The 22,157-nt window shown below is 37.9% G+C and overlaps 1 protein-coding gene across 2 annotated transcripts; it reads left to right on the forward strand.

The window, feature by feature from the left end:
• The first annotated feature begins 1,006 nt into the window (after positions 1-1,006).
• Positions 1,007-21,294, forward strand: LOC109099548 (junctional protein associated with coronary artery disease-like). Of its 2 annotated transcripts, none has more exons than XM_042767607.1 (4): positions 1,007-1,174; positions 11,781-12,278; positions 13,654-17,762; positions 19,251-21,294. In XM_042767607.1, the coding sequence occupies exons 2-4, from the start codon at positions 11,926-11,928 to the stop codon at positions 19,280-19,282; spliced, it is 4,494 nt and encodes a 1,497-aa protein (XP_042623541.1). In that variant the 5' UTR covers positions 1,007-1,174; positions 11,781-11,925; the 3' UTR covers positions 19,283-21,294. The 2 variants fall into 2 exon arrangements, with proteins under 2 accessions (XP_042623541.1, XP_018968607.1); XM_019113062.2 differs by having other exon boundaries at positions 1,008-1,174; positions 19,248-21,294.
• The last annotated feature ends 863 nt before the right edge of the window (positions 21,295-22,157 follow it).

The raw sequence follows: 22,157 nt of genomic DNA on the forward strand, positions 1-22,157 counted from the left end.
AATCTGCCTTATGGTTTTGTGCAAATTTAGAGTAAAACAAAGTACTGTATACTGTAATGCTATTTACTATTTACTACAGTGCTCAAAAAAGTATGACTATTGTACTGTTCTTATATAATATGACTGAACTGATACTGCTGTTGACCTTTTCAAATTCAGTGGTGAATTAGTCATAAGATTTTCATTTATCACATGGGACACTGTAAACCAATGGCACTGACTTTATTTGATACAGCCCTTTCCCAATGATACCCACCTATTTGACCTCTCTGATGGGCCACTTGATCACATAGTCATTGGTTCCACTCCTTGGGAGGCCATCCTTACTGCTTACACACACTTTGTAAATATATATGGCAAACAACTTACTGACCTTAATATGAACTCACTATACTTGGAAATACAGTTTCACATGTTTTTTTTTCTAATATAAAACTAATAGATATACCAAATGGTTTATTGATTAACTATTAAGATCATCTGGATTAATTTCTAGTCAAATGTGTTAAAGTGAATGAGAATAGTTCCAAATGAAAAGTTTTGTCTTAACTGCTTTGTCATAACTGAAAAAAAAAAAAAAAACTTTTAGGTGTACAAATACAACTGATTTTTCACCATTTACTTGCAAAGAGTGCCAAAATGAATAAAAATCTAATATATTGTTAATTCAAAGTGTATCTCCTATTAAAAACCCTTAAACCTTCCTAAACTGGTCTCCAACTTCCAGGCTGGTGTGTTTACTGGTTTTAGTCAGGCTGCCCAGCTGGTGAGGAAACAACCTTAAGCTGGTTGAAGCATTTTTTCTTTAGCTGGGTAAAAAAAAGAAAAGGTGATCTAGTATATTTAGAAGTTTAGATGTTTGTTTGCGTTTTCACCATTATTCAACAGTTGTAGTCCTCAAAGATCATATGTCCAGACCAGTCCAGCATGGGTTTGTGTAATAGTGGAATGGGATGGGATGGGGTGGGTGGGGTATGTTACAGTGTCGTCAGTAAAAGTTTACCCACACGCTGGGAGGAACCATTCCCCTCGCCAGCCGACCCACACAAGACACATCTGAGCTCGATTCTCCCTCTCCTCTGCACAACCTTTCCCTCAGATATGCTCAGCACAGAGCGGATTCAACACACCACATCAGGAACTAAACACGGACCTCGACAAGAGCACATCACAGGTACGTGGACGTTACATTTAACTGAAATATATGAACATGTGAGAAAATAGGCTCGTTGGTGGTGGTGGTAGACCCTGCAGAATTAAACGCGATTTCAGCTGCTGACGTTAATAACGCTGACCCGTTCAATAAACCCAGGGGATGAACTTGCGAGATAACGGGCTCCTGCATCTATCGTCCCGTAGGCTAATGTCCCAGCATCTATCACAGTATAAATGACCGCGGATACCGCTGGAATGAGCTTGAGGACTGAGATAAATTGCATTGATGATTATCAGGTAATTTGTTGCGTTCCGCTGTGAAAAAAAAAAAAAAAAATACTTCAGAAGGCAGACAGCTTGCTGCTTGACTGTGAATTGTGTGCTCAGGGGTCGGGCGCAGTGCGCAAGATGTGGGCTACATTAGCGAGGTAAAGGGTGAAATGAGCAGACTGTGTAGTGCAGAGGAGGGATGAGCTTCATAACATGCCATTATAACTTTGATATCGAGTTATGTGCACACGGATTCACTGTATCTAATTACAAAAGTGCTCAAATCCACAGCTAATAACAACTGTTTCTTTTTTAATGCTCCATCATTCATGTTTCGCTACACGCACGCCATTTATTTATAATTAGGCTATATTCCAAAAATAAAATATAAAATAAAATATAAAAATGTGGTGTCTAACTTCCTAATTATCCTATATCTCTTACATATTTGACGTATTAACAGGTTCTGTTTCAATTGTGTTTTCAAACTTTTTATAACCATAAAAGGTAGATTAGCCTATGCACGATCCGTCTTGTCTTTCAACTTCCGTTTTGGTGGTAACGTTAGCTCTGTATATTTTTATAGCATCGTAATTAACGTTAGCTGGTTAACTGGATTTACTTATTAATGCTAATTCATTAATTAATTAATGGTTAATTCATAAATTCTTACCTTCATGTTGTGGAAATACAACCTGGAAGACGGAAGACAACAAACGTGGCGCTGAAAAGGGGCGTAGCTGCATAACTCGGAGGTAAACAAAAATTGTATTCGTCAGGAGGTAACCATAGCAACAACGGTCTGCGCGAACGGTATTGTTTAGGAACATCAAAAAATATAAGTATTGTTATTATTTGAAACTTTATTATAGGGCATACAGCTATGTTAGGCTACTTAGTTCCTAAGTTGAGTGGAGGCAATAAGACAACTTGTGTGTTGCAAGATGAAGTTGACATTCCTGACAACAAATAGTGTGCTTATGGCCTAAATGTGAATGGAGGTCAGGCAGCTTCTATTGGTTGTGTCAGCAGTTGTTGATGAACTGTTCAGACTAACAGCCTCCTGTTGTGTTGACACCGGCTGGATAGTGAATAACATCAAAGGGCATGTGTCTCACGTGCAGAGGAAGTGACCTGTGTGAGCTCACGGGATGCGAAGAGTGAGGTGCGAGGTCAACAACTCTGTGCCGGATGGTAACTCCACTCAACTGGGAAGCTAGTGTTCAAAAGTAAAGCTGCTTTTGGTGGTGCTTTTGACCTTGACTCGTGTAGATGCCAGCAGAGCAGAGGAGTCTGGTTTAGAATCAGAATCAGTTATTTGTGATGTTTTGTGATTAGAGTGAAATTGGTACAATGTATAACAGGCCTTTTGATTGCCAAGGTCCTGCTTAGACGCTGTTGGAAAGGAACTATTGAACCAGGTCTGTCCTCATGTGGTTTACAGATTTTAGTTTTCAAAAGCAAGAATTTTGTGGTTATATAAAGCTGTGGAGGTTGGAAGCTGTTGTTAAAGGCGAAGAAACAAAACAAATGGTCAACCGCAATAAAAATATGAACAGGTCAAGTTGAGGCCAATAGGATCAAATGTTCAAACAGCGGTGTAATGTGAGTGAAAGACTGGCCATAGACTAATATACAGAACTCTAGACTATAACGATAACTATAACGCATGATATTATTTTGTTTATTATAAGTGCACACAGTTTTCATCAGCTTGGAAAAAAAATACATTCATAAAAAGGGATTCGAACATTATCATTCCATAGTTGTTATTGTCATAGCTAATTACAATAATTAGTTATTGTTATAATTATCGTTCTTGGTGTGAACAGGCCTTTAGCCTACATCACATGTATTGACATTCTTCACTCTCTAGATATCGTATCGTCTATTGAAAAATCCGTATCGATTGGCCGCTACTCAAGAGATTTCTTTCACATAACTTTACCTTCATCAATAACATGGAACATGTACATTCAAAGCTGTCTACTTAAGTATTCCTTAAGTCTAAAGAAACGGGAGGGCAACGGAAGGACAAAAGAGGAAGAGAGCTGAATCACAGGGCATCAGTTATCAAGTGGTACGTGGAGAAAGGCTGGAGTCTGTTTCCTGGAAATGTGGAAATCTGCTGATACTGCTGGTGAACGCATGCAGTTGGTCACAAAAGGGAATTTTGAATGAATTAAGTGGTGAGGGCTGTTCATTACTGAACAGACTGATGACATTATTCTTTCCTAGTTTAAAAAAACTGCTCAGTTAATCATTCAGATATATTAGACAGTAATTTCAGTGGAATTTGGGGCTCTTTACAGTGGTGTGGTGTTTTGATTTTAAAGTGTAGCTTCATTTGTGAACATCCTTAGAGTGTACAAGTCCTCCTTAATAGATATTAATGAATAGGGTTGTCTTGTTCGGAAAACAAATAATATGCTCACAATCTCCTTTGTAGTAGCATAGGGCAAATCATTGCGTAGGTCCATGTGCAGATTATGACTGTAATCTCATTTATTTCATAGTAATTATTTGGCCATTGCTCATTTAAAGAACAGATAACATCAATATAAGTTTATTTTCAGTTCTTGTCTACAGGGTATTGGAAACAAAACATAAGACACTGCATTTGAAAACCTTTTTTTTTTTTTTACTTGGACAAAGTTTTAAGATGGGTTTTTTTTTTTACTTTTTTTTTTTTACTTTTTAGAAACTTCTTCTTGGAACAATTCATTAAAAACATAAGTTTATATACTACTAAAGTACATTAATCAATTACAGTAGTTCGAGTTTATGCATATTGGTCGACATTACGGTGCAATATTTTAAAAAAGATGAGTTTTCCCCCACAAATTCCTTATATAATGCATAGTTATTTAATGTGGTGTGGTGGAAAATTTATTTGATTTTTTTTTAGGTAGGTTTTTTTTTGTTTTTGATATTTATTTAGCAAGGTGAGTGCATCTGTATGTGGATGTGTGTGTTGAATTAGATGGCAGATAGTAATTAAAAGAAATGCGGGGTAAAGGATTGGTATATAGCCCTTGCGTATGATGAAGTCATACATTAGAGGCCTTAAACTCATATGGAAAACAGATGGACTGCTGAACTTTCCTATATGCTCCTGTATGGATTCTTCTGGTCAAATGCATTAGCCAGAGATGATTAAGCTCAGGGGAGGAATAGAAACCGATAAGGATCACTGGTCAGCCTTTTGTTTTTTTTCTTGATTATAACAGCAACCTTCTTCACTGAAGGACATGAGCAGAAGTAGCACTGCGTTTTATGTGTTGTTTCTTTGCTATTTATTTGTTCTTACTAAATTTTAGGCTGTTATTTTGCCATTGCAGTTTCAGTCTGTAGTCACCAAGTTTTCCTGTCTGTGCTCTTTAACACAGTGCTGTTTGTTGAAACGTCTCTGAGCTTCTTCCCCTTCATTTGATATCATATTCTTTGGCAGGATAAGAGCATAATTAGCAGAATGCTTATGTATGCCAGTCCTTTGATCAGAGTGTTTTTAACTGATAAACATTGTCACTGTCATCTCTCTGTAAGTCAAGTCTCCTTACTCTAATTATGTACAGCCATGCGGATAAGTTCATTTGGAACCCTGTCGTGAATAAGTCATACTTATCATCAATGTTAAGAAAATAAATAAGTCTGTGTAATCAAAGTATTCTGTGTTTGATTGTTGCCTTTTATAAACATGCAGTTGTAGATGTCCTTGGTCAAATCTTTGAGCCAAGGCCTAACACAACTGCTTTTTCTCACTGATAAATTGTTATAATATAATTCTTGTTGGATGTTGGATAATCTTCCTCAAGGCCTTTGTGCTTGCTTCCTATCATAAACAAAGAAGATTGAGGGACAAATCATGAATGTCTCAAATGATACTGAGAAATATCACCCATTTGTGACAGTCAAGACATATATTTTAATAGACATATACATTTTTATTTGTTTTACTGGTCAATCAAGTCCTGAAAATTCTGCTCGGTTTAAATCGCCACATTACTAAGCATTAAACACAGAGAAGCAGTTGGCCTTGAAAGTACCTTCAAGCACTGAAACAAAGATCCCATTCTGAGCAAACACATTTCAGAATTAAAAGAAGAAAAATGGCACCTTTTGCTTTGAAATGTTTAGTTAGGTTTAAATGATGAGCAAATAAACTTACCCAGCATGGCCCAATAATCTAATTTCCTTAGGAAACTGTTTTAAATCTGATCAAAGAAATTGTATTAAGATGGCATGTGGATCTAGATTTTACACAGTCTATTGTAAATTAGCTCTGTACTCTTATAGTAAATTATGAAATTAGTATTTTTCAGGGTTGTAGAACACATGAAGAACTGTGAATTGTACTGTTTGGCACTGTGATTATTCCCAGCCTGGAAAAGCATTACTTCCTGCTTTGATGATCCTCTGGTCCTTCCACCAATTGAATTACCAGACTTTGAAAACATTTCTTTAGTGTCGCCAGTGACACCATACTTCTAGTCTATTGTTTTAAATCTCGCTTATCAAAGAAAGCAAAATGGTCATCTCCATGGCCACAGCTCAAACAAAACAAGAGCTGGTTAATGTGATTTTCCTCAAAAGATGCAGCTTAGGTCTTAAAAAAAAAAAATAGGGGCATGGATAATTTGATGGCAACTATGACCATCACACCCTTCAAAAAACATCCGAAATCACTGACAACATCTGTGAGCACTAAATTAATCCATAACTTTAAATAAATCTTTCTTCCCTTCCTCTGTTATTCACAGTACTTCTGCATTAGCTTTTGTACTGCTTATTATTATGCTTATTATTAAGTAATTTATTCTTGTCATGGCTAACCTGGATTTTTTCAATCAAATTATTAATTGTAAATGTAAAGGAACAGCACATTTTTATATAGGTGTATTACTGTTGACCCAAAACTAATCCTAAATTAGACTAAATATGTTTCCAGTCTAAAAATATAACCAATTCAGAGTTCCGTTTCCTTCTCATACCGTAGGTAGCCTGTTAGATTGTAACCCAATCTTTTATACTGGTTTGCATAGCAGAGAATGGAGGCTACTGAAACATATCCCACTGCCTACAAGAGGCCCTAAGAAGGATAAATGAATGGGTGAACCGGAGATGGAGACAAATTGTGTAGATGTTTGCCAATACATTATAGGCTACTTGTTTAGAAACAAAGTAAAATTCTGTTGTAGGCCTATGAGCTATGATTGACAGAATAATGATATGTACATCCCAAAATCCAGTCTGGTGAAGTTTTCCCTCTGTTTTGGCTCTGTCCTCTCAGTATCAGTGTCTGGCTGACATGCTCATTCAAGTCCTCCGCCCCGTCCCTTGAAATGTGCACATCCTCAGGAAGCAGAGGTCAACAGTGGTGATGTCACATTGTTTACGATGAAGAGCCTGTTTGTACAAGTGTGAACACGTGCCTGTTAAGGGACTGTGTAGGAGATCCATGTGGATGGACTGAACAATAGGGCCTTTCGCACCATTTTAGTTCCAGAAATAAATGTACAGTACTAAAGTACTGGGACGATTTTGCGCGAACTGTTTCCCAGGACCATTTAAAGGGTTGCATTTGCACCATGAATGTGAACTAGGACGTGACGTAATCCGGTCGACATCGATGTCATTTGTGTGTGGCTTTCAACAACATTAACAAATGAAGAACAACGTTAACAACAGGAGGATGGAGGATGCTGTGATCGTAGCATGGGATGTCGACGTATACGTAAAGCGATTGAAAGAATGGAAAGGAGGACTAAAGGCCCGTTCACACCAAGGATGATAACTATAAAGATAACGATAAAGATATAGTTCTAAAAATCATTTTCAGTATTAAAGAACAGCAGAGTCCACACCACAACTATAACGATAAAGACAAAGAAAAACAATATCGTTGAAATCACTTTCAAAACGATTTTTTTCCAGCTGATGAACGATAAAAAATTGACAGCCAATCAGAATCGATCCTGCTGTAACGAGCTCGAGAATTTAAAGCGCCAGACGAGTGTGTGCTTAGAATAAACAGAAGATATCGTTCGCTGGTGTGGACGCTAATATCGTTATCTTTATAGTTATCTTTATAGTTATCGTTCTTGGTGTGAACGGGCCTTAAGAATCTCCAACGACAACTGGCAGTGCTACATTTGCTACAAGTGCCTGCACTTCAGTGTCCGTATATTTATTGCTGTCCGTCATACTTGCGAAATAAGTTGACAATGTTAACAGTATGTTACACTGCGTTTTAAATCATGGCAGGTGAGGATGTTTTCGAACGCATTTGGTCAATCAATGTCTACTTACGTCACAGAAAAAGGCAGTCCGGTACTAAAATCGCACCCAGTTCCTGCGGTGTGAAAACGCCCAAAAGTGGGTAGTTCCGCAATTAGTTCTGGTACTATGAAAAGGTACCTGTGGTGTGAAAGGCCCTAATGAAGGGGTGAGGATCTGAAAGAACTTTTTATAGGACAGGGTGGACAGTGTATTGTTTGTTATAAAACATGTTTTTTTGGTTAAACATGGACACTCAGAATCCCTATTTACATTCGACTCAGTGAAAGAGATGTTGCCGTGTCATGGTACAGTGGCTGTGCTCTCAGGCTTAATACTGCGTTGGCCCTTATGTACATGTTTATGGCAGTTATTAGGCAGTTTGTGAGGAGACATTAGTCTGATGAGGTCGTTCGTCATGAGCTTCGTCGCAGTTGTTCTGTCAACATGAAATCAAAACTGACCTTATTTACTCTCTAATGCGTGTTCCTGGTCTTATTATGCACAATTCATTGGTTCATGTTATTTGAAAGAAAACAAAATGTTGTCTGTGTAATGCTTCATCAAAATGTAATGACTCACTCCGCCTCTGAAATGACTTTCCTTTCGGATGACATGCAAGTCCATCTTACTGTTTTATCTTCTTTCTCCACTTTTACACTGGCCAGTCAATTCCCAGTTAATGGACTTCAGGTTTGGTGTACATCTTAATCACACTTTGCACAATAACTTTGATAAAACTTTAGCAAAAATTCAGTTCATTACCTGATTCTGTATGAAAATATACTATGTCTTTTTATTAGGCTCTCTCTTTTGGTCTTTTTCCTTTCACAAACACATACCACAAATCTGACAAAGTCTAAGTATAAAGAGTTGACACCAAACTGTCATGGCGGCAGCTCTCCGCAGGGCTGCTGGTGAGGGGGGCGCAAGGTGGGCCAGATCTAAAAATGTGTGATTCATTTATGAGGGAAGGCGGAGCTGGCTCCACAGGCATACCTTACAGTCTATAGAGGAAAAGAGTTCAGTCTCGACTGAGGCCCACGGCCTCTATGGGTTTTATCTTTAGCATTTAGCTGCAAATAAAGGGTTTTACAGGAAGCGAATGGCACAAAGAGGTGGTCCTCAGCATTTATTGTTGAAAAAAAAATCTAAAAGTTCTCGATATCTGAGTGGAATCAAATGATTCACTGTTATTGTGGTGTTTTGGCTCAGAAAAACCTCATGACATCACTGGTCTGCCTGTGCTTTTGTTCATTTTTAGCTTGCGACATGTGTTAGCCATAAAAGCAGGTCATTAATAAAAAAAAAGCAAAGTAGTATAGATCACGTACAGGTATCTGCAATTTTATGAATTTACTCATGCTCTAAGAGGCAGTTTGTCATTGCTAAAACTTCAGCTGTGCTCTGATGCAGGCAAACATTTCTATGCCATTTAAAGTCTCCATGGACCTGGCTTGAATTGTTTCCACTTTTTGCCCAGGTCGTAGGGTTTTGTATTTTGTTTTGTTGCTATGGGATGAAGAAGCACATAATGTGGGGCCTGAGATTTTTATTTTTTTTTTGTTATATTTTCAAATAATTTGAGTGAAAAGTAATATAGAATTTAATTTGAACAGTTAAATTAATTTTAAAATCTTTTAGTGGTTGGTTTGTCCTCTTTTTGCATGCAGCGGAAATTGCAATCACCTTTTCTTCCCTGTTGTGATGTAAATGGGCCCATGATCCGGTGCACACCTCATCAGAGAAAAGATTTGGTTGCGAGAGCAAGGGGAAGTTTTTAATTAAAGATTACGCTGGCACATTAATTTAAAAAGAATAATGTGCATAAATGAATTATTTATAAAAAACACGGCAATATTCCACAAAACAATAATAATTATTTTTTCATATGCATTTTAATGACAGCAGCACATCAGCTGACATGAACTACACAAGTTTGTGTAAAACCCGATGATCATGTTATCCATCCAAGTTATAAACAAACAAACGTATTTGGACCTTAGTATACAGTATGTGTAGGTCAGATTTTTCCTAAACTTTGGGGCTCAAATGTGAATGTGTGTGTTTGCAGGTAGACTTCTAAATGTTTCTGCAAGACATAGCTAATGATAATGGATGGCACTGATAAAACTCACATTAAGGGTTTTCCCTGTGGCGGAACAGATGGGAAATATACCTCCCTCATTTTTTGTTTGTGCCGAATTTCGTCTGTGTAAGGAAACATAAATAGTTAGAGGAAAGAAAAAAGAACAAACTTTAGCATTATTTTTGGTGCTTCTTTTGACCTCTGTATGTGCTAGAGGATGCTGTGAGAGGCAGCTGTCTCCAAGGGCCTTTAATGGTGAATGTGGATCAGTCTGGAGTATCTGGGTTGGAAAGTGTGAAAATGTGAAAGTCATACCTCTGATAACTGCTTCCTTCTACTTCTGGCAAACATCATTTAGATCAAAACAGACATGGCAGGTTTTTTTCCTGCTTCATTTTTCAGTAAATATAGCGGCATGAAAATGCTTATGGATTTTTTTCATCATGTGAATGTTCAGTGCTGTCGGTAAAAGCTCATCCTGTGACTTCTCACCAACATGTAAGCTGTCACCTCATTTGTTACCTCTTTCACCATCAAAACTCAATCCTCCACCACTAAAGGGTTTGAGGAAATCATATTGGCATTCTGTGAAAGAGAACTGTGCATCTACATGAATGTTGTACCCTACCAGCCTGACCTAATATTTTGATGTACTTTCTGATACTATTATGTGGTTTATGTGGAACTGAGATTATATATATATATATATATATATATATATATATATATATATATATATATATATATATATATATATATATATATATATATATATATATATATATATATATATATTAAAGTTATATTGAAATTAATTATTCGTATTAGCAAAATTGTGTATTGACTCTTTAATAATTAAATAGGCATGTATTTTCCATAAAAGATTCGGATTTAGCTTGTTTTATAAAGATTGCATAATCATTCAGCCTTCAGACATGTGAGAACATTCAGGTATTGTAGAAGTCTAAGCTTTAGTTTGGACTTTACCACCTGCAGATTAAAGAAATAACTGTAACACTTCTAATGGTGGGAGATTGCAGGCAATTTTGTTTTGTCCGTCTCTCTCTGAATGTGTGTGCAGGTTAGGTAACCTCTTTTTCCTTATTCTTACTCAGACAGTTCCATTTCTGTCTTTTCAAGGCAGGTTTTGTTACTTGCGACACTACACCAAGCCTTTACTTGTGGAACCTACTATTCTATTGCATGTTCACATTAATGCTGATTTATGCAATTAGGTTTCATCACACTTTGAATTATCATCATTGTAATATAGATTTTCAGTAATGTAGCTGATATTTTCCATCGCTTACCCAAAAAGGATCACTCAGACTTCACACACACTTTTTGCACTTAGATACACATTAACACATTATTTAGTAGTTTTATTAAACTGTTTTGCTCATAGGGGCAGTTCTGCCCACATTGCAAGTGATTTTGGGATTTCTATCCTTGTAGATTAAAAGAATCATACAGAATCAAATATCCAAACAAACTGCTTTGGAACTACTTCAAATAATTACATAGTAGAATTTACTTAGGTTTATGTTTTTAATCAATGAGATTGCTAATTGTCGTCTTATTAAAATTGTTAATCATCATTAATCGTGTTAATCAGTAGATCTGATTAGAGTCTTTATTACTACTTGTTTGCTAAAGTCAAAATTGTGGCTTGAGATTTTTTAAAACATTTCACACCTAGGTAATGTGAAGATACTGAGCGTGAGGTACAGTAGTCAGTCATCTGGAGAGATTTTCCTTTCTGGATAAAGAACAGAGGAAAGAGGAGAATAGGGGGCAGATGGAAGAAGAGAAGACTGTGTCAGTGGATAGACAGACTGACAGCCATACGAATCATTTCTTTTTGTTTTGGCTGTGAGCAGCAATCCTCTTATGAAAAAGACTGTGAGAGAGAATCATTTTAACTTCATCTGTGTCTCTCTCTCTCTCTCTTTCTCTGTCTCCCTCCCCTCTGTCCCGTTTTCTTTCACAGCGATGGCCTCTCCTGTGCAGCTGTTCATGAGCTTGCCTCATCTGGACTAGGAGCGAAATTCATCTGATACTCACACAGACAGACACACACACACACACACACACACACACACACACTACTAAAAGCAAAAACACATCGCTTAGCCATGTACAGCGTGGAAGACCTTCTCATCTCTCATGGATACAAAGTCCCTCAAAGGAACAGCAACAATGTCCCTGTCTCACATTCGTCTTCCCCCCACCCTGCAACCTATGAGAAATGTCCGCCGAAGCGAAGCGACAGCCGGTGTGAAATCGCTGAGAAGCGGAAAGGACACAGCGGCGTGAATGGCTATGAGGGGGACCATGTTTACAGCAGTGGAGGCATCAGACAAGCTCCTGCCAGGGGATTCCCCAGTGACGCCGAGAACAGGGTCAGGAAGCAGAGGACACAAGACATGGACAACGGTAACCTCGGAGATGGACGTTTGCCAGAAGACAGCCTGACCACGGACAGTGGGTGAGTTGTGCTGATGAATAGTTTTTAAGCTCTTCATCTTCACTCTTGTATTGCTGCTGTCTTTCCTTCTTTTTCATTCGTCCTTTTGATCTGAGGTCTAAGCTGTCTTGCATGATGAAGAGTGTTACGTAAAGGTAGGAGCTGTCAAGGATTTCCCTTTCGCACCAGGACAGATCCCAATTTTTCCCTTTTCTATTTTTTTATTTCTCGTATGTCACCTTTCTCTCTCCATTTCTTATTTTTTGTTTGCACTTTCTTTCATCCTCATCTCATCCTCTGGAATCATTTTACTTCCTACATTTTCATGTACACTGTTTCCTCAGTCTCAGTCTCACTCAGTTCCCTGTACACTCTCCTACCTCACTCCCCCTGTATCCGATGAATTCATTAACTGTGTTTAGTTGATTTTGCAGTGCAGTTTTTATTTCCTCTCATTTCACATGGGACCATAGTGGAATAAATACAAGTGACGTCAGAAAGCCCGCAGCACCCCCTACTGAGCATGCTTAGTTCTGCAGGCAGAGCCAGCAGTTAACTACATGTCCCATGAGCATTTGTCAGATCACTATTCCATTCCTTATAACAATCTCTTATATAACACCATTATTAATAAAACATGATGAATATAAATGTGAATATCTGCATTTGCCAGCGATATTGTCACAGAGCAGCTTCAGAGAGTCATTTGCTTTAAAAAAGATTACACGACAACGCTTCATTTTCCATAGAAACAGTGACATTTTTTCTTATGTATGTTGATCAACAAGTAGTTAGTAATGTTGTTGTTGTGATATATATATATAGAGAGAGAGAGAGAGAGAGAGGGATATATGTACATTTATTTTGACATTATTATTGGCATATTGTCAAGCTTTAGTGCATTTTTGCACTTTAAAGTAATTGCATGTCACATGGTTTGAGACTCAGCAGTTCAGTACAGAAAGTACCTCCACTGCTGTGACTGTTACTAAGCAAGATTATCCTTCTATGAGTGCAGGTCAGGATTGTTTAGCATGCAGATCATATGCTATCTCTGATGCCAATATATTGGATGAGAGAACAGACCTTCAGTGCTGACTCAACGGTTTGCACCAAACAAGCTAGTCATGTTCCTGCTTGTTCCAGAAACTGCTCATTTATCTTGGTTTGTTTGCATCATTAAAGCTTACACTTTACCCTCTTAGTTTAGTGTTGATCTGATGTTGCCTGTGTGCTTGGATAGTGGGATTTAAACACAGATGTGTTTATTGGTATCCAGTTTTTGCTTGTCTTACCTAATTCATTGGTTCACAACTTTGCTTCAGAACCCAGGACATAAGTAAATGCATAAAGTACCTGACCCCTATTTAATTCCATCTGTATGTTTTAAATGCAGGTTTTTTGAGACCCACAGAAGAATACATTCTCAGCCTAGATCTGAGCAGGATGTGTCCTACTGGCGAAGAAGAGGTCAGGACTTTAGTGTGCTTTTGGATTATGCAGACTTCAGGGATCCACGTAGAAGTGGAGGAGGTGTTCCCAACAAACCAGAAGGCATGCAGCAGAGACCAGAATCTGCCTTAAACACAGAGGAACATAACCGTGAAAGACAACGTCGCGCAGAGAGTGCACGTGCCATGGAGAGAGAGATGGCTTTGCACCAGTGGAGAAATGCAGCTGAAAGGAAGTACCAAAGTTTGGGAACAGAGGAGTGGCGTCCAATGACCAGCATGAGCCATCAACCATCGGAAAATGAGGTGGCACATGAGGAGCGCAGGCCACGAACTGCAGAAGGAGCCGTTCCACACAGAACCAAAAACAAGTCCCAGTCACTGCCCAGAATGGCTCTGCAATCTGAAAGCCTCCAGTACTTCAGCATACCAACTGCTGGGCAAGAATCATATGGAAGCTATAAATTAAATGGCCACCATGCACGAGACCCTCATGGACGGCATCTTAATGATGGGGAGAACAGGCAGAGGTGGACTGACCGATCAGGTGCACAGTCTGCACCACTATCAAAACCCAGATCCAGCCGACCTCTCAGACCTCCATCTTATGAAGTGCACCAGCAGATGCGTGGGAGCGCAGAGGTACTCACAGGGGAGCTTGCCCCTCGTCCCAGAGACAGAACTCCACTGCCCTTCTCAAAGCAAGAATACTTTGTACAAGAACTCGCTGGACCTGGTATGGAGCCCCCTGGTTATATCCCCCCTCCATCTTACAGGAGGCAGCCTGTAGTTAATAGAGGACACAGAACATTTCCTATCTCAATGGGTAACCACCAATATAGAGGTGACCCCTATATACAGGGATCTGCTATGACAGAAGTGCAGGAATGGTTTATCAGGCAGACTGGGATGGCTTGGCAAGACCATTACAGAGATGGAAGAAGAAGTATGCCCTGCAGGAGACAGGCATATCCAGGCTACAGTGAAGAACAGATGAGTAATGTTCAATACATTCCCTTTAATGACCCTCGTGTCAGACATGTTTCAGGTGCAGGGATAGATGGAAACTCGTTGACAGATGCAGACAAAATCAGAAACATCAGAAATGAGATTCCGGTCAATCTCTTATCTGAGAAGACTAACGACGGTGCCTTTCCTCTCACAGAGAAACCGTTTGACCGCACTGAACCAAGTCAAAGCAATATTAGTGAATCTATTAATGAGGACAGTATACACAAGGAAGTGCTTAAGGAGACAGAAAGTTCAACCACATTACCTGACCAAAACTGCAACAAGCATCCAGCTACCCAGGGAAATATGGTTGCTCTTCAGATGACAATGCAACAGAATTCAAACCAGGGTTTAATTGAGACAGTGACACAAGTAAAGACATTTGAGGCAAAAACTGTGTCTGAGAACAAGAAAAACTCAAAGAAGAAGCTCAAAGAGACAATGTTTTGCCTGGTTTCTGTCCCTATTAGTATACAAGCTAACAAAAGTGTTTTTGACCCAAATAACAATGAAAAAGTGACTAATTCAACAGAAAACACAGTGGTGCAGCATGACGATCAAAACCTTTTAAAAACATCACGCAAAGAAACACAAATACAGTCCAGCAGCTCCCCATCCATTAAAAGATCCCCTCTGTGGAAAGAGACTGTAGATACTATGTCCCTTAATACAAGCCAAGACAATGTATTGTTCTGTGCAGGATCCTGGCCTGGAGATCATTACAGAAACCAGGAAACTCAGACGGGTTCTCCAGAGGTTTCCAGAAATACCCATCCTCTGACAAATGACCATTCTTCCCCTCACGCAATCACTGATAATGAAGGTGAAACCAACTGTAGTGCCAACTACGGATATCCCATGATAGGTCAAAAGGATCTCAACCCTTCCAGGAACAGTGCATTCTCCAGAACTAGGAATGGAAGTAGCTCAAGTATAAGGAGTCCGACTCTGCACCAATCAGCATCAAATCCATCATCTCCAGACCGTCAGCCTTTGCTGAGAAAGACAAATGAAACAGCAGATTGTGAAGAAGTTTTTGGACAGTTCTTGCTAAAGCCAGTGAACAGACGCAAATGGGATGCCATTGGGGAGCTTGAGTCTTTTAATAAGGAGATACAGGATCATACTGGGAAGTATCCAAATGTTGATCAGAATATAGTGGAGTTGGATGAGGCATTAAACAGTTTTCTGGAGCTGAGTGACACAAACAGAGAAGTCAATTATACAAGACAGGAAACCACCCCACTTCACGTGAAGAAGGAAACTGACCAGCAGTCACATATAGTGCAGGTCACAGAGATGCAAATGAAAAGCAATAACTTAAATGTAATATCTGATTTAGGGAACAGATGCCTTCCAGAATACAAAGGTATAAAAAGTTCCTTGTCCAAGGGAAAGGTGAACTTGGACAGCCAGATGCAAGAGATACCTGTCACCAAAACTGATAATTATGTCAACTTTGAGATTATGCAGAGGGGGGGCACTAATTCAGCAATACATCGGCAGGATATCCCAGTGCCGAAGGAGTGCTTGCTTAAGGATGTTGGTTTAACAGTATACACTGCCATTCCAGACACTGTGACCTCTGGATCCCCTACATGCTTGAGTCCTGAGTCACCTATGTTAACCAGTCCTTCAGACAACTCAGAAATGTGTGAGACTTTGCAGATTACATCATCAGACAGTAGTGGAGATTTGAGCAGGCACAGCCCTGAGTTTGCTGAATGTACTCAAAGCTTGAACAATAATAATGCCTTTAACTCCAAAGCCCTCAACAAGAAGGAAGCTGGGAGAGGAAACACAGACGTTACTAGATCGGGGAGGTCCTCTTGTATCAATGTGATCAAGAGTCTTCATTGTAGGTTTAAGGCTAATTATGAGGATAATGATGACAGTTTTTATTCAGATTATTTAAGCTGGAGTAATGAAAAGACCTTGGCAGATGAACATCTTGAGACTCTTTTGAGTCAAGAGAAGGCAAACAGTATGCAGACCGAAGACCTTAGTAAACTTTACCAAGTCCAGTGTGCCAAAGGCATTCCTGAAAATGAATCCATTGAACAACGGGCTGCCAGAATACTCGGGATTGCAGTGCCAGCTGAAGCCTTGGTTGTTGACCACATTGATGACAAACCGGTAGAAAGAAATTTGGAAACCACAGATGCTGCAGAATCGGCAATACAAACCAAAGAGATGAGCTTAAATGAGGAGAAACAGAATGTCAGTAGAGAGTGTGAGGAAGTGCCAGAAAGATCTATGGAAAGTCATGGAGATATGCCAGAGGTAGGGCTTGGAGAGGATCCCGAGTCTGGAGAAGATTTACCTAGTGCTGAAAAGCACAGCCAGAGAGTCTGCTCAGTGCTGGAGCTGCCAGAGTTTCCTCCAAGTAACTTATGTTTGTCGCTTCCACTGACCGAGGATGAGGAATTGACTCTTAGTGTAGGTGCGGGAGACAGGAGGGAGACCGTTAATACTGAGATAACAGAAGTGCCACAGAACCACTTGCAGGTATTTTGCCCATCTCCTCTGTCCCCCTCATCCACAAATGATCAAGCATCCATGGAGTACACCATCTATCCAAAGGAAGAAAGCTCTCAGTCATTAGTGAGAACTATCACCAGGATCACCTTTGCCAAAGAGACAGACTTAGAAGAAAAGGAAGGAAAACTAAAAGACTCAGTTATAGAGGACAAAACGCTAGTGGAAGAGAACCAGTACAGTGATATTGAAGTCAAAGAAAACAAATCAGGTAAAGAGGACGAAACGCTAGTGGAAGAGAACCAATACAGTGAGAATACAGTCAGAGAAAACAAAGACATGACCAGTTATATGCAAGAAGAGGATGAGCAAAAGGCTCAGGAGGAAGTTTTGGCTGAAGAGGTGATACTAGGAAGATCAAGGCAGTCACCAAAGTCAATGGCACGTCCAATCCCACAACCACGCAGTGGCATGGTAACAAAGAGAGAGATCACTCTGCCACAAGGATTCAACATGGATAATACAATGCCTGCAATTGAGGATGATGACAAGCTGTTTATTTCAGGTCAGTACACTGAAGTCCAACCAAGTTTTTAAGGCTTACAGACTGCATATACAGTAACAGTACACTCCTGGGCTAGCTAGCTAAACACACACAATAGGTCAAGCCCAGATAGTTTAAAATGGCATTAAAAAGCACAAATTACTGAATGGCACAAATTACTTGTAAGGAAATTAGCAAGAATTAAGCAAATGCACTCCCTAAAAAGAACATCAAAGATAAAATAAGGTTTTTGTCAGAATATGAGAAGTTTGATTCAGAGTGGTTCAGCAGAGTTGTGCGAAGTGATGAATCACGTTAAAACATGACTTGCATGGTTATTCAGTAGACCGGTACCTTTGAAGATCTGGTGAGAAATACAACAAGGAACACATTTCTACCACAGTGAAGCATGGAGGAAGATGCTGGTACTGGTGAGCTGCTTCACTGTGAAAAGTCAAATAATGGTATGGAGTATAAGAGGATAATGCAGAATGGCTTGCTTGCCACAACTGAAAAGTTGTTATCTAAAGAGGAACGATCAGATGTTATTTTTCAACAAGAAAATTATCCTGCCCACACTGCAAAGACAAGTCCACCAGACTCATGTTTTGTCCTGGTCAGAGTCCAGATTTGAACACTATAAAGAATATTTAAACTCCAACTAAGTGGGAGACATTTTTCAACTACTTTCAATGGAATAACATTAACTCTTCTTCCTGTAAAAAGTATTGTGCAAGAAAACAGGCAAAGGCTATCCCATATCTGCATCTGTCCCTTTATCTGCAGTATTTGTGCAATTCTTGCTAATTTCCTGACCAGTGATTTGTGGTTAAAATGGTAAAATGTGCACCATTAAAAGCTAAATATTTAGCCATATTTTATAGACACTTTTTTTTTTTTTTTGCCCATAAGAGTTTATATACTTGGCAACTGTTTACCAGTCTGCTTTAAATATTAGTGTTTTATATACTATTGTGATATTTGTATCAGTCCACTCTATCTAGTGCTCTAGGAGAGGTCACCTTCATCAAAGTGTAGTATTGCATAACAGAAAAAATGGACAGATACTCAACTTCTAGTGAAAATAGGGATTGTTTTTTTTATATATTTTTTCCATTACATATTCTGTAGCATTATGATCTGCCAAGCCACAATAACTGGTTTTAATATTTGAGAGCAATGAGCAATGAGGTTTTTCACCACAAGAGGGAAGCATGGTCTGATTCACCATACTCATTGCCTTGACAAATCAGCAGAGAATAGATATTATATTATATTATATTATATTAAAAAAAAAAATATATATATATATATATATATATATATATATATATATATATATATATATATATATATATATATATACAAAGTTTAGACTAAACTGATATTAACAATCTGCTTTTCTGTTAGACATATAATGTACTATACTGATGGTCCTTGACATGTCCATTCTCTTGTTGTGGTTTTGAATAAAAAATGGCTAATATAAATTGTGTTTGTCTTCAGAAGCATATGACCCCAGTCGTGTGGAGAGAGTCTGATTTTGGACACTGTCAAAGCAAACTCTGGGACCTTACTGGAATACACAATGTAAACAAACACAGAAGTTCATAAGCAGGAAGATGGACTTCATGCCACATATTAAGACTAATTTTCAGAACTTCTGTGGCCTGTTGATGTAATAGCTAAGTTGTTTATCAATGAGATATGAATGTATAATGTATATCAAGTAAAGCTCAGACATTACAGAAATAGCTACAAATCAGTCTGTACAGACTTAATAATTTTCTAAAGTTTCTCTGCACCAGCAAATGTCATTGTGCCAACAGCGACAAGAAAGACACAAAAGCTTGCACTTCTCATTTTCTGCAGTATTACCAATGAGAGAAAGGAAAGAGGCCTTGATGTATTAAAGCAATGAAATGGACTGGTGAGGTAGCAGCTGAATAAGTGACATAACACTGTGCTTTTAATCACAGAGAAATATTTTTGTAAGAAATGTTAAAAAGAAAAGGAAAGTGTGATTATAAGTTTTAGAGGTGGGAGAAACCATTTATGTTACTGTGGTAGAACTGCAATACAAAATCATATTTTTTTGCAAATGGAATATAGGCTGCTTTTACACAAATGATGCAGTTAAGAAGAAAGCTAAACTGAGGCAAAGATTTAAGAATATTTTGTGTGAAAATCTTAAGTGCAGTGACTTCAATAGTCAGTTTCCATAGTTATTGCTTTAAAATGACTCCCTTCATTCAAGAGTTGTTTTTTTTAATATATATAATATCTCATATGCAGTTTGAGCTTTTCAGAGTAGCAGTCAGATAATATATCATCTCATCACAAAATGCAATAAAAAAAGACAAATGTATTTATTTTTATCAAGCTATCAACAATCTGTACAGATGAAAATATATTCAAAAAAAGTGTTATTTTACTTTGTGAGTTTGTTTGCTTGCTTACAATCAATATGGATATATCATATCTGAATATGTCTATTATCCTGTATTACTCTTACAATGAATGATTTTTTTTATTGTGCCGTGTGGCGTGCTTTTTGTTGCACAAATGTCAGAAAGTGTTACATGTGTTTCTTCATGCACATACAAAGTATTCTGCATCTTATGTCCATATCAATTCTGAAAGCTTACTCATATTGTGAGTATATCTACCGGATGTAGTGCTTATTAACTAATTTACCCTTGCAATTGCTTATTTACATTCTGTTATAACTCAACATGGAAAGTTGAGGTGGACACAGTTAATCAATGTTATAGCTATCACATAATTTTATAAATGCAGTCCAAAGTGCACTAAAATGAATTTAGTAATTAGCACATCCAAAAACTGGCAATAGTGGCCAAAAACTCCAGAAGAGTCATTGCTTCCATTTGCTCTGATTATAGTTATCGTTATGGATAAAGAGTGCAATACCATAATGTTATAGTAATATTATCATCAATATTTTCCAATATTTTTATAATAAACTATGAATTAGTGCAGATAGATGTTCTATAGTCAGTGGATGGTTAGAAAAAAATATAGCATAGACATAGACATTCATCACACTTATGTTTTGTAAGTTAGAATCAAATAATTGCTGTAAGTAGTCCTTGATTGTTTCTACCATTTTGTACAATTTTGTTTTTCAAAAACGGATGATTATATTGTTGCATATAACGTATATGGCATTTAATATCTTTTTCTATTTTCATACAGAAACTGTACTTGATTGTTTTGTATTGGGTCGGAATTGATTTTCTTTCTGTGCATGATATAAGAGATGTAAACTGGGGTCTGGAAAATGTTTGGCATACAACTGCATTTGGTACTACATTAAAAAATATATTCATTATATTACACTGTGCACATTTTTATCCTGATAAAAACAATATTTAAATTCAAAACAAGCTATTTTTTTTTATTATTTTACAGAAAGGGAAGTATTTACTGTGCACCTCAGTACTTATGTCTTTTAACTATTGGGTGAATGTGAATGAAATGTTTGAGAGGAAACTCCATTGCAGATTGCTCATTAATAAACTCCTTGCATGGACTTTTGTTTTTATTTTTAACTATTGGATAATTTCATGTGTAACATGGATGGTAGGAACAGTTCAGGAGCTTGTTTCCTCTTTATGAAAACTCATGCATAAAACAAAACAGTACACATGTTAGGAATAGTAACTTCTTCGGAAACAAATATGATGATTCTCTCGTACAGTTGAATCCTTGCTGGAATAAACATAAATGATAAACAAACACATTTGTTGAACAAATGCCGAGTAATAAAGAAAACCTTTTTCTCATGATCCCCTCATGATGTTTTTTTTTAACATTCTTTTCTGAAGAATGTCTTAAAGGTTTGAAATGGCATGACGACAGTTTTTTTTTTTTTTGTCTTTTTTTTTTTAATCACTTTATATGAATCAATATTGCATTTTTCTCAATAGATTTTCAAAGAAGGCAAGGTGGGGGAAAAAAATTTAAATTGCTAAAATCCCAGGAAACAAAACTTGCAAATCAGTTAATTAATTCAGAAGAATTATCTCAGAGTGTGGGAGTTTCCAAAACCAAAGGAGGCTGACCTTGGGACCCCAGGCACCTCAATGCATACAGTATATCACTATGGAACCGCTCTACTATTTTTAGCCATCTATATTATCATTTGTAAATCATAACTGTTTTAAAACTTGTCGCTTCACATAGGATATGGGGAATGGATCTCACAGGACTGTTTTACAGCCATGATAATCAAATTGGCATCGGGCACAAAGAGGATGTGACAGTGTGAAATTAAATTAGCAAAGCATAAAGCTCTTTTTATTTTACCCCTAGTTTGCCAACACTTAAACAGGTAGCATATATGATGTACAAATGCTTGAAACCTTCTGAAGATTCTGGACAGACTGTGTGAAC

This window comes from Cyprinus carpio, chromosome A12, assembly GCF_018340385.1.
Source record: "Cyprinus carpio isolate SPL01 chromosome A12, ASM1834038v1, whole genome shotgun sequence".
In the NCBI taxonomy this organism is placed as follows: domain Eukaryota; kingdom Metazoa; phylum Chordata; class Actinopteri; order Cypriniformes; family Cyprinidae; genus Cyprinus; species Cyprinus carpio.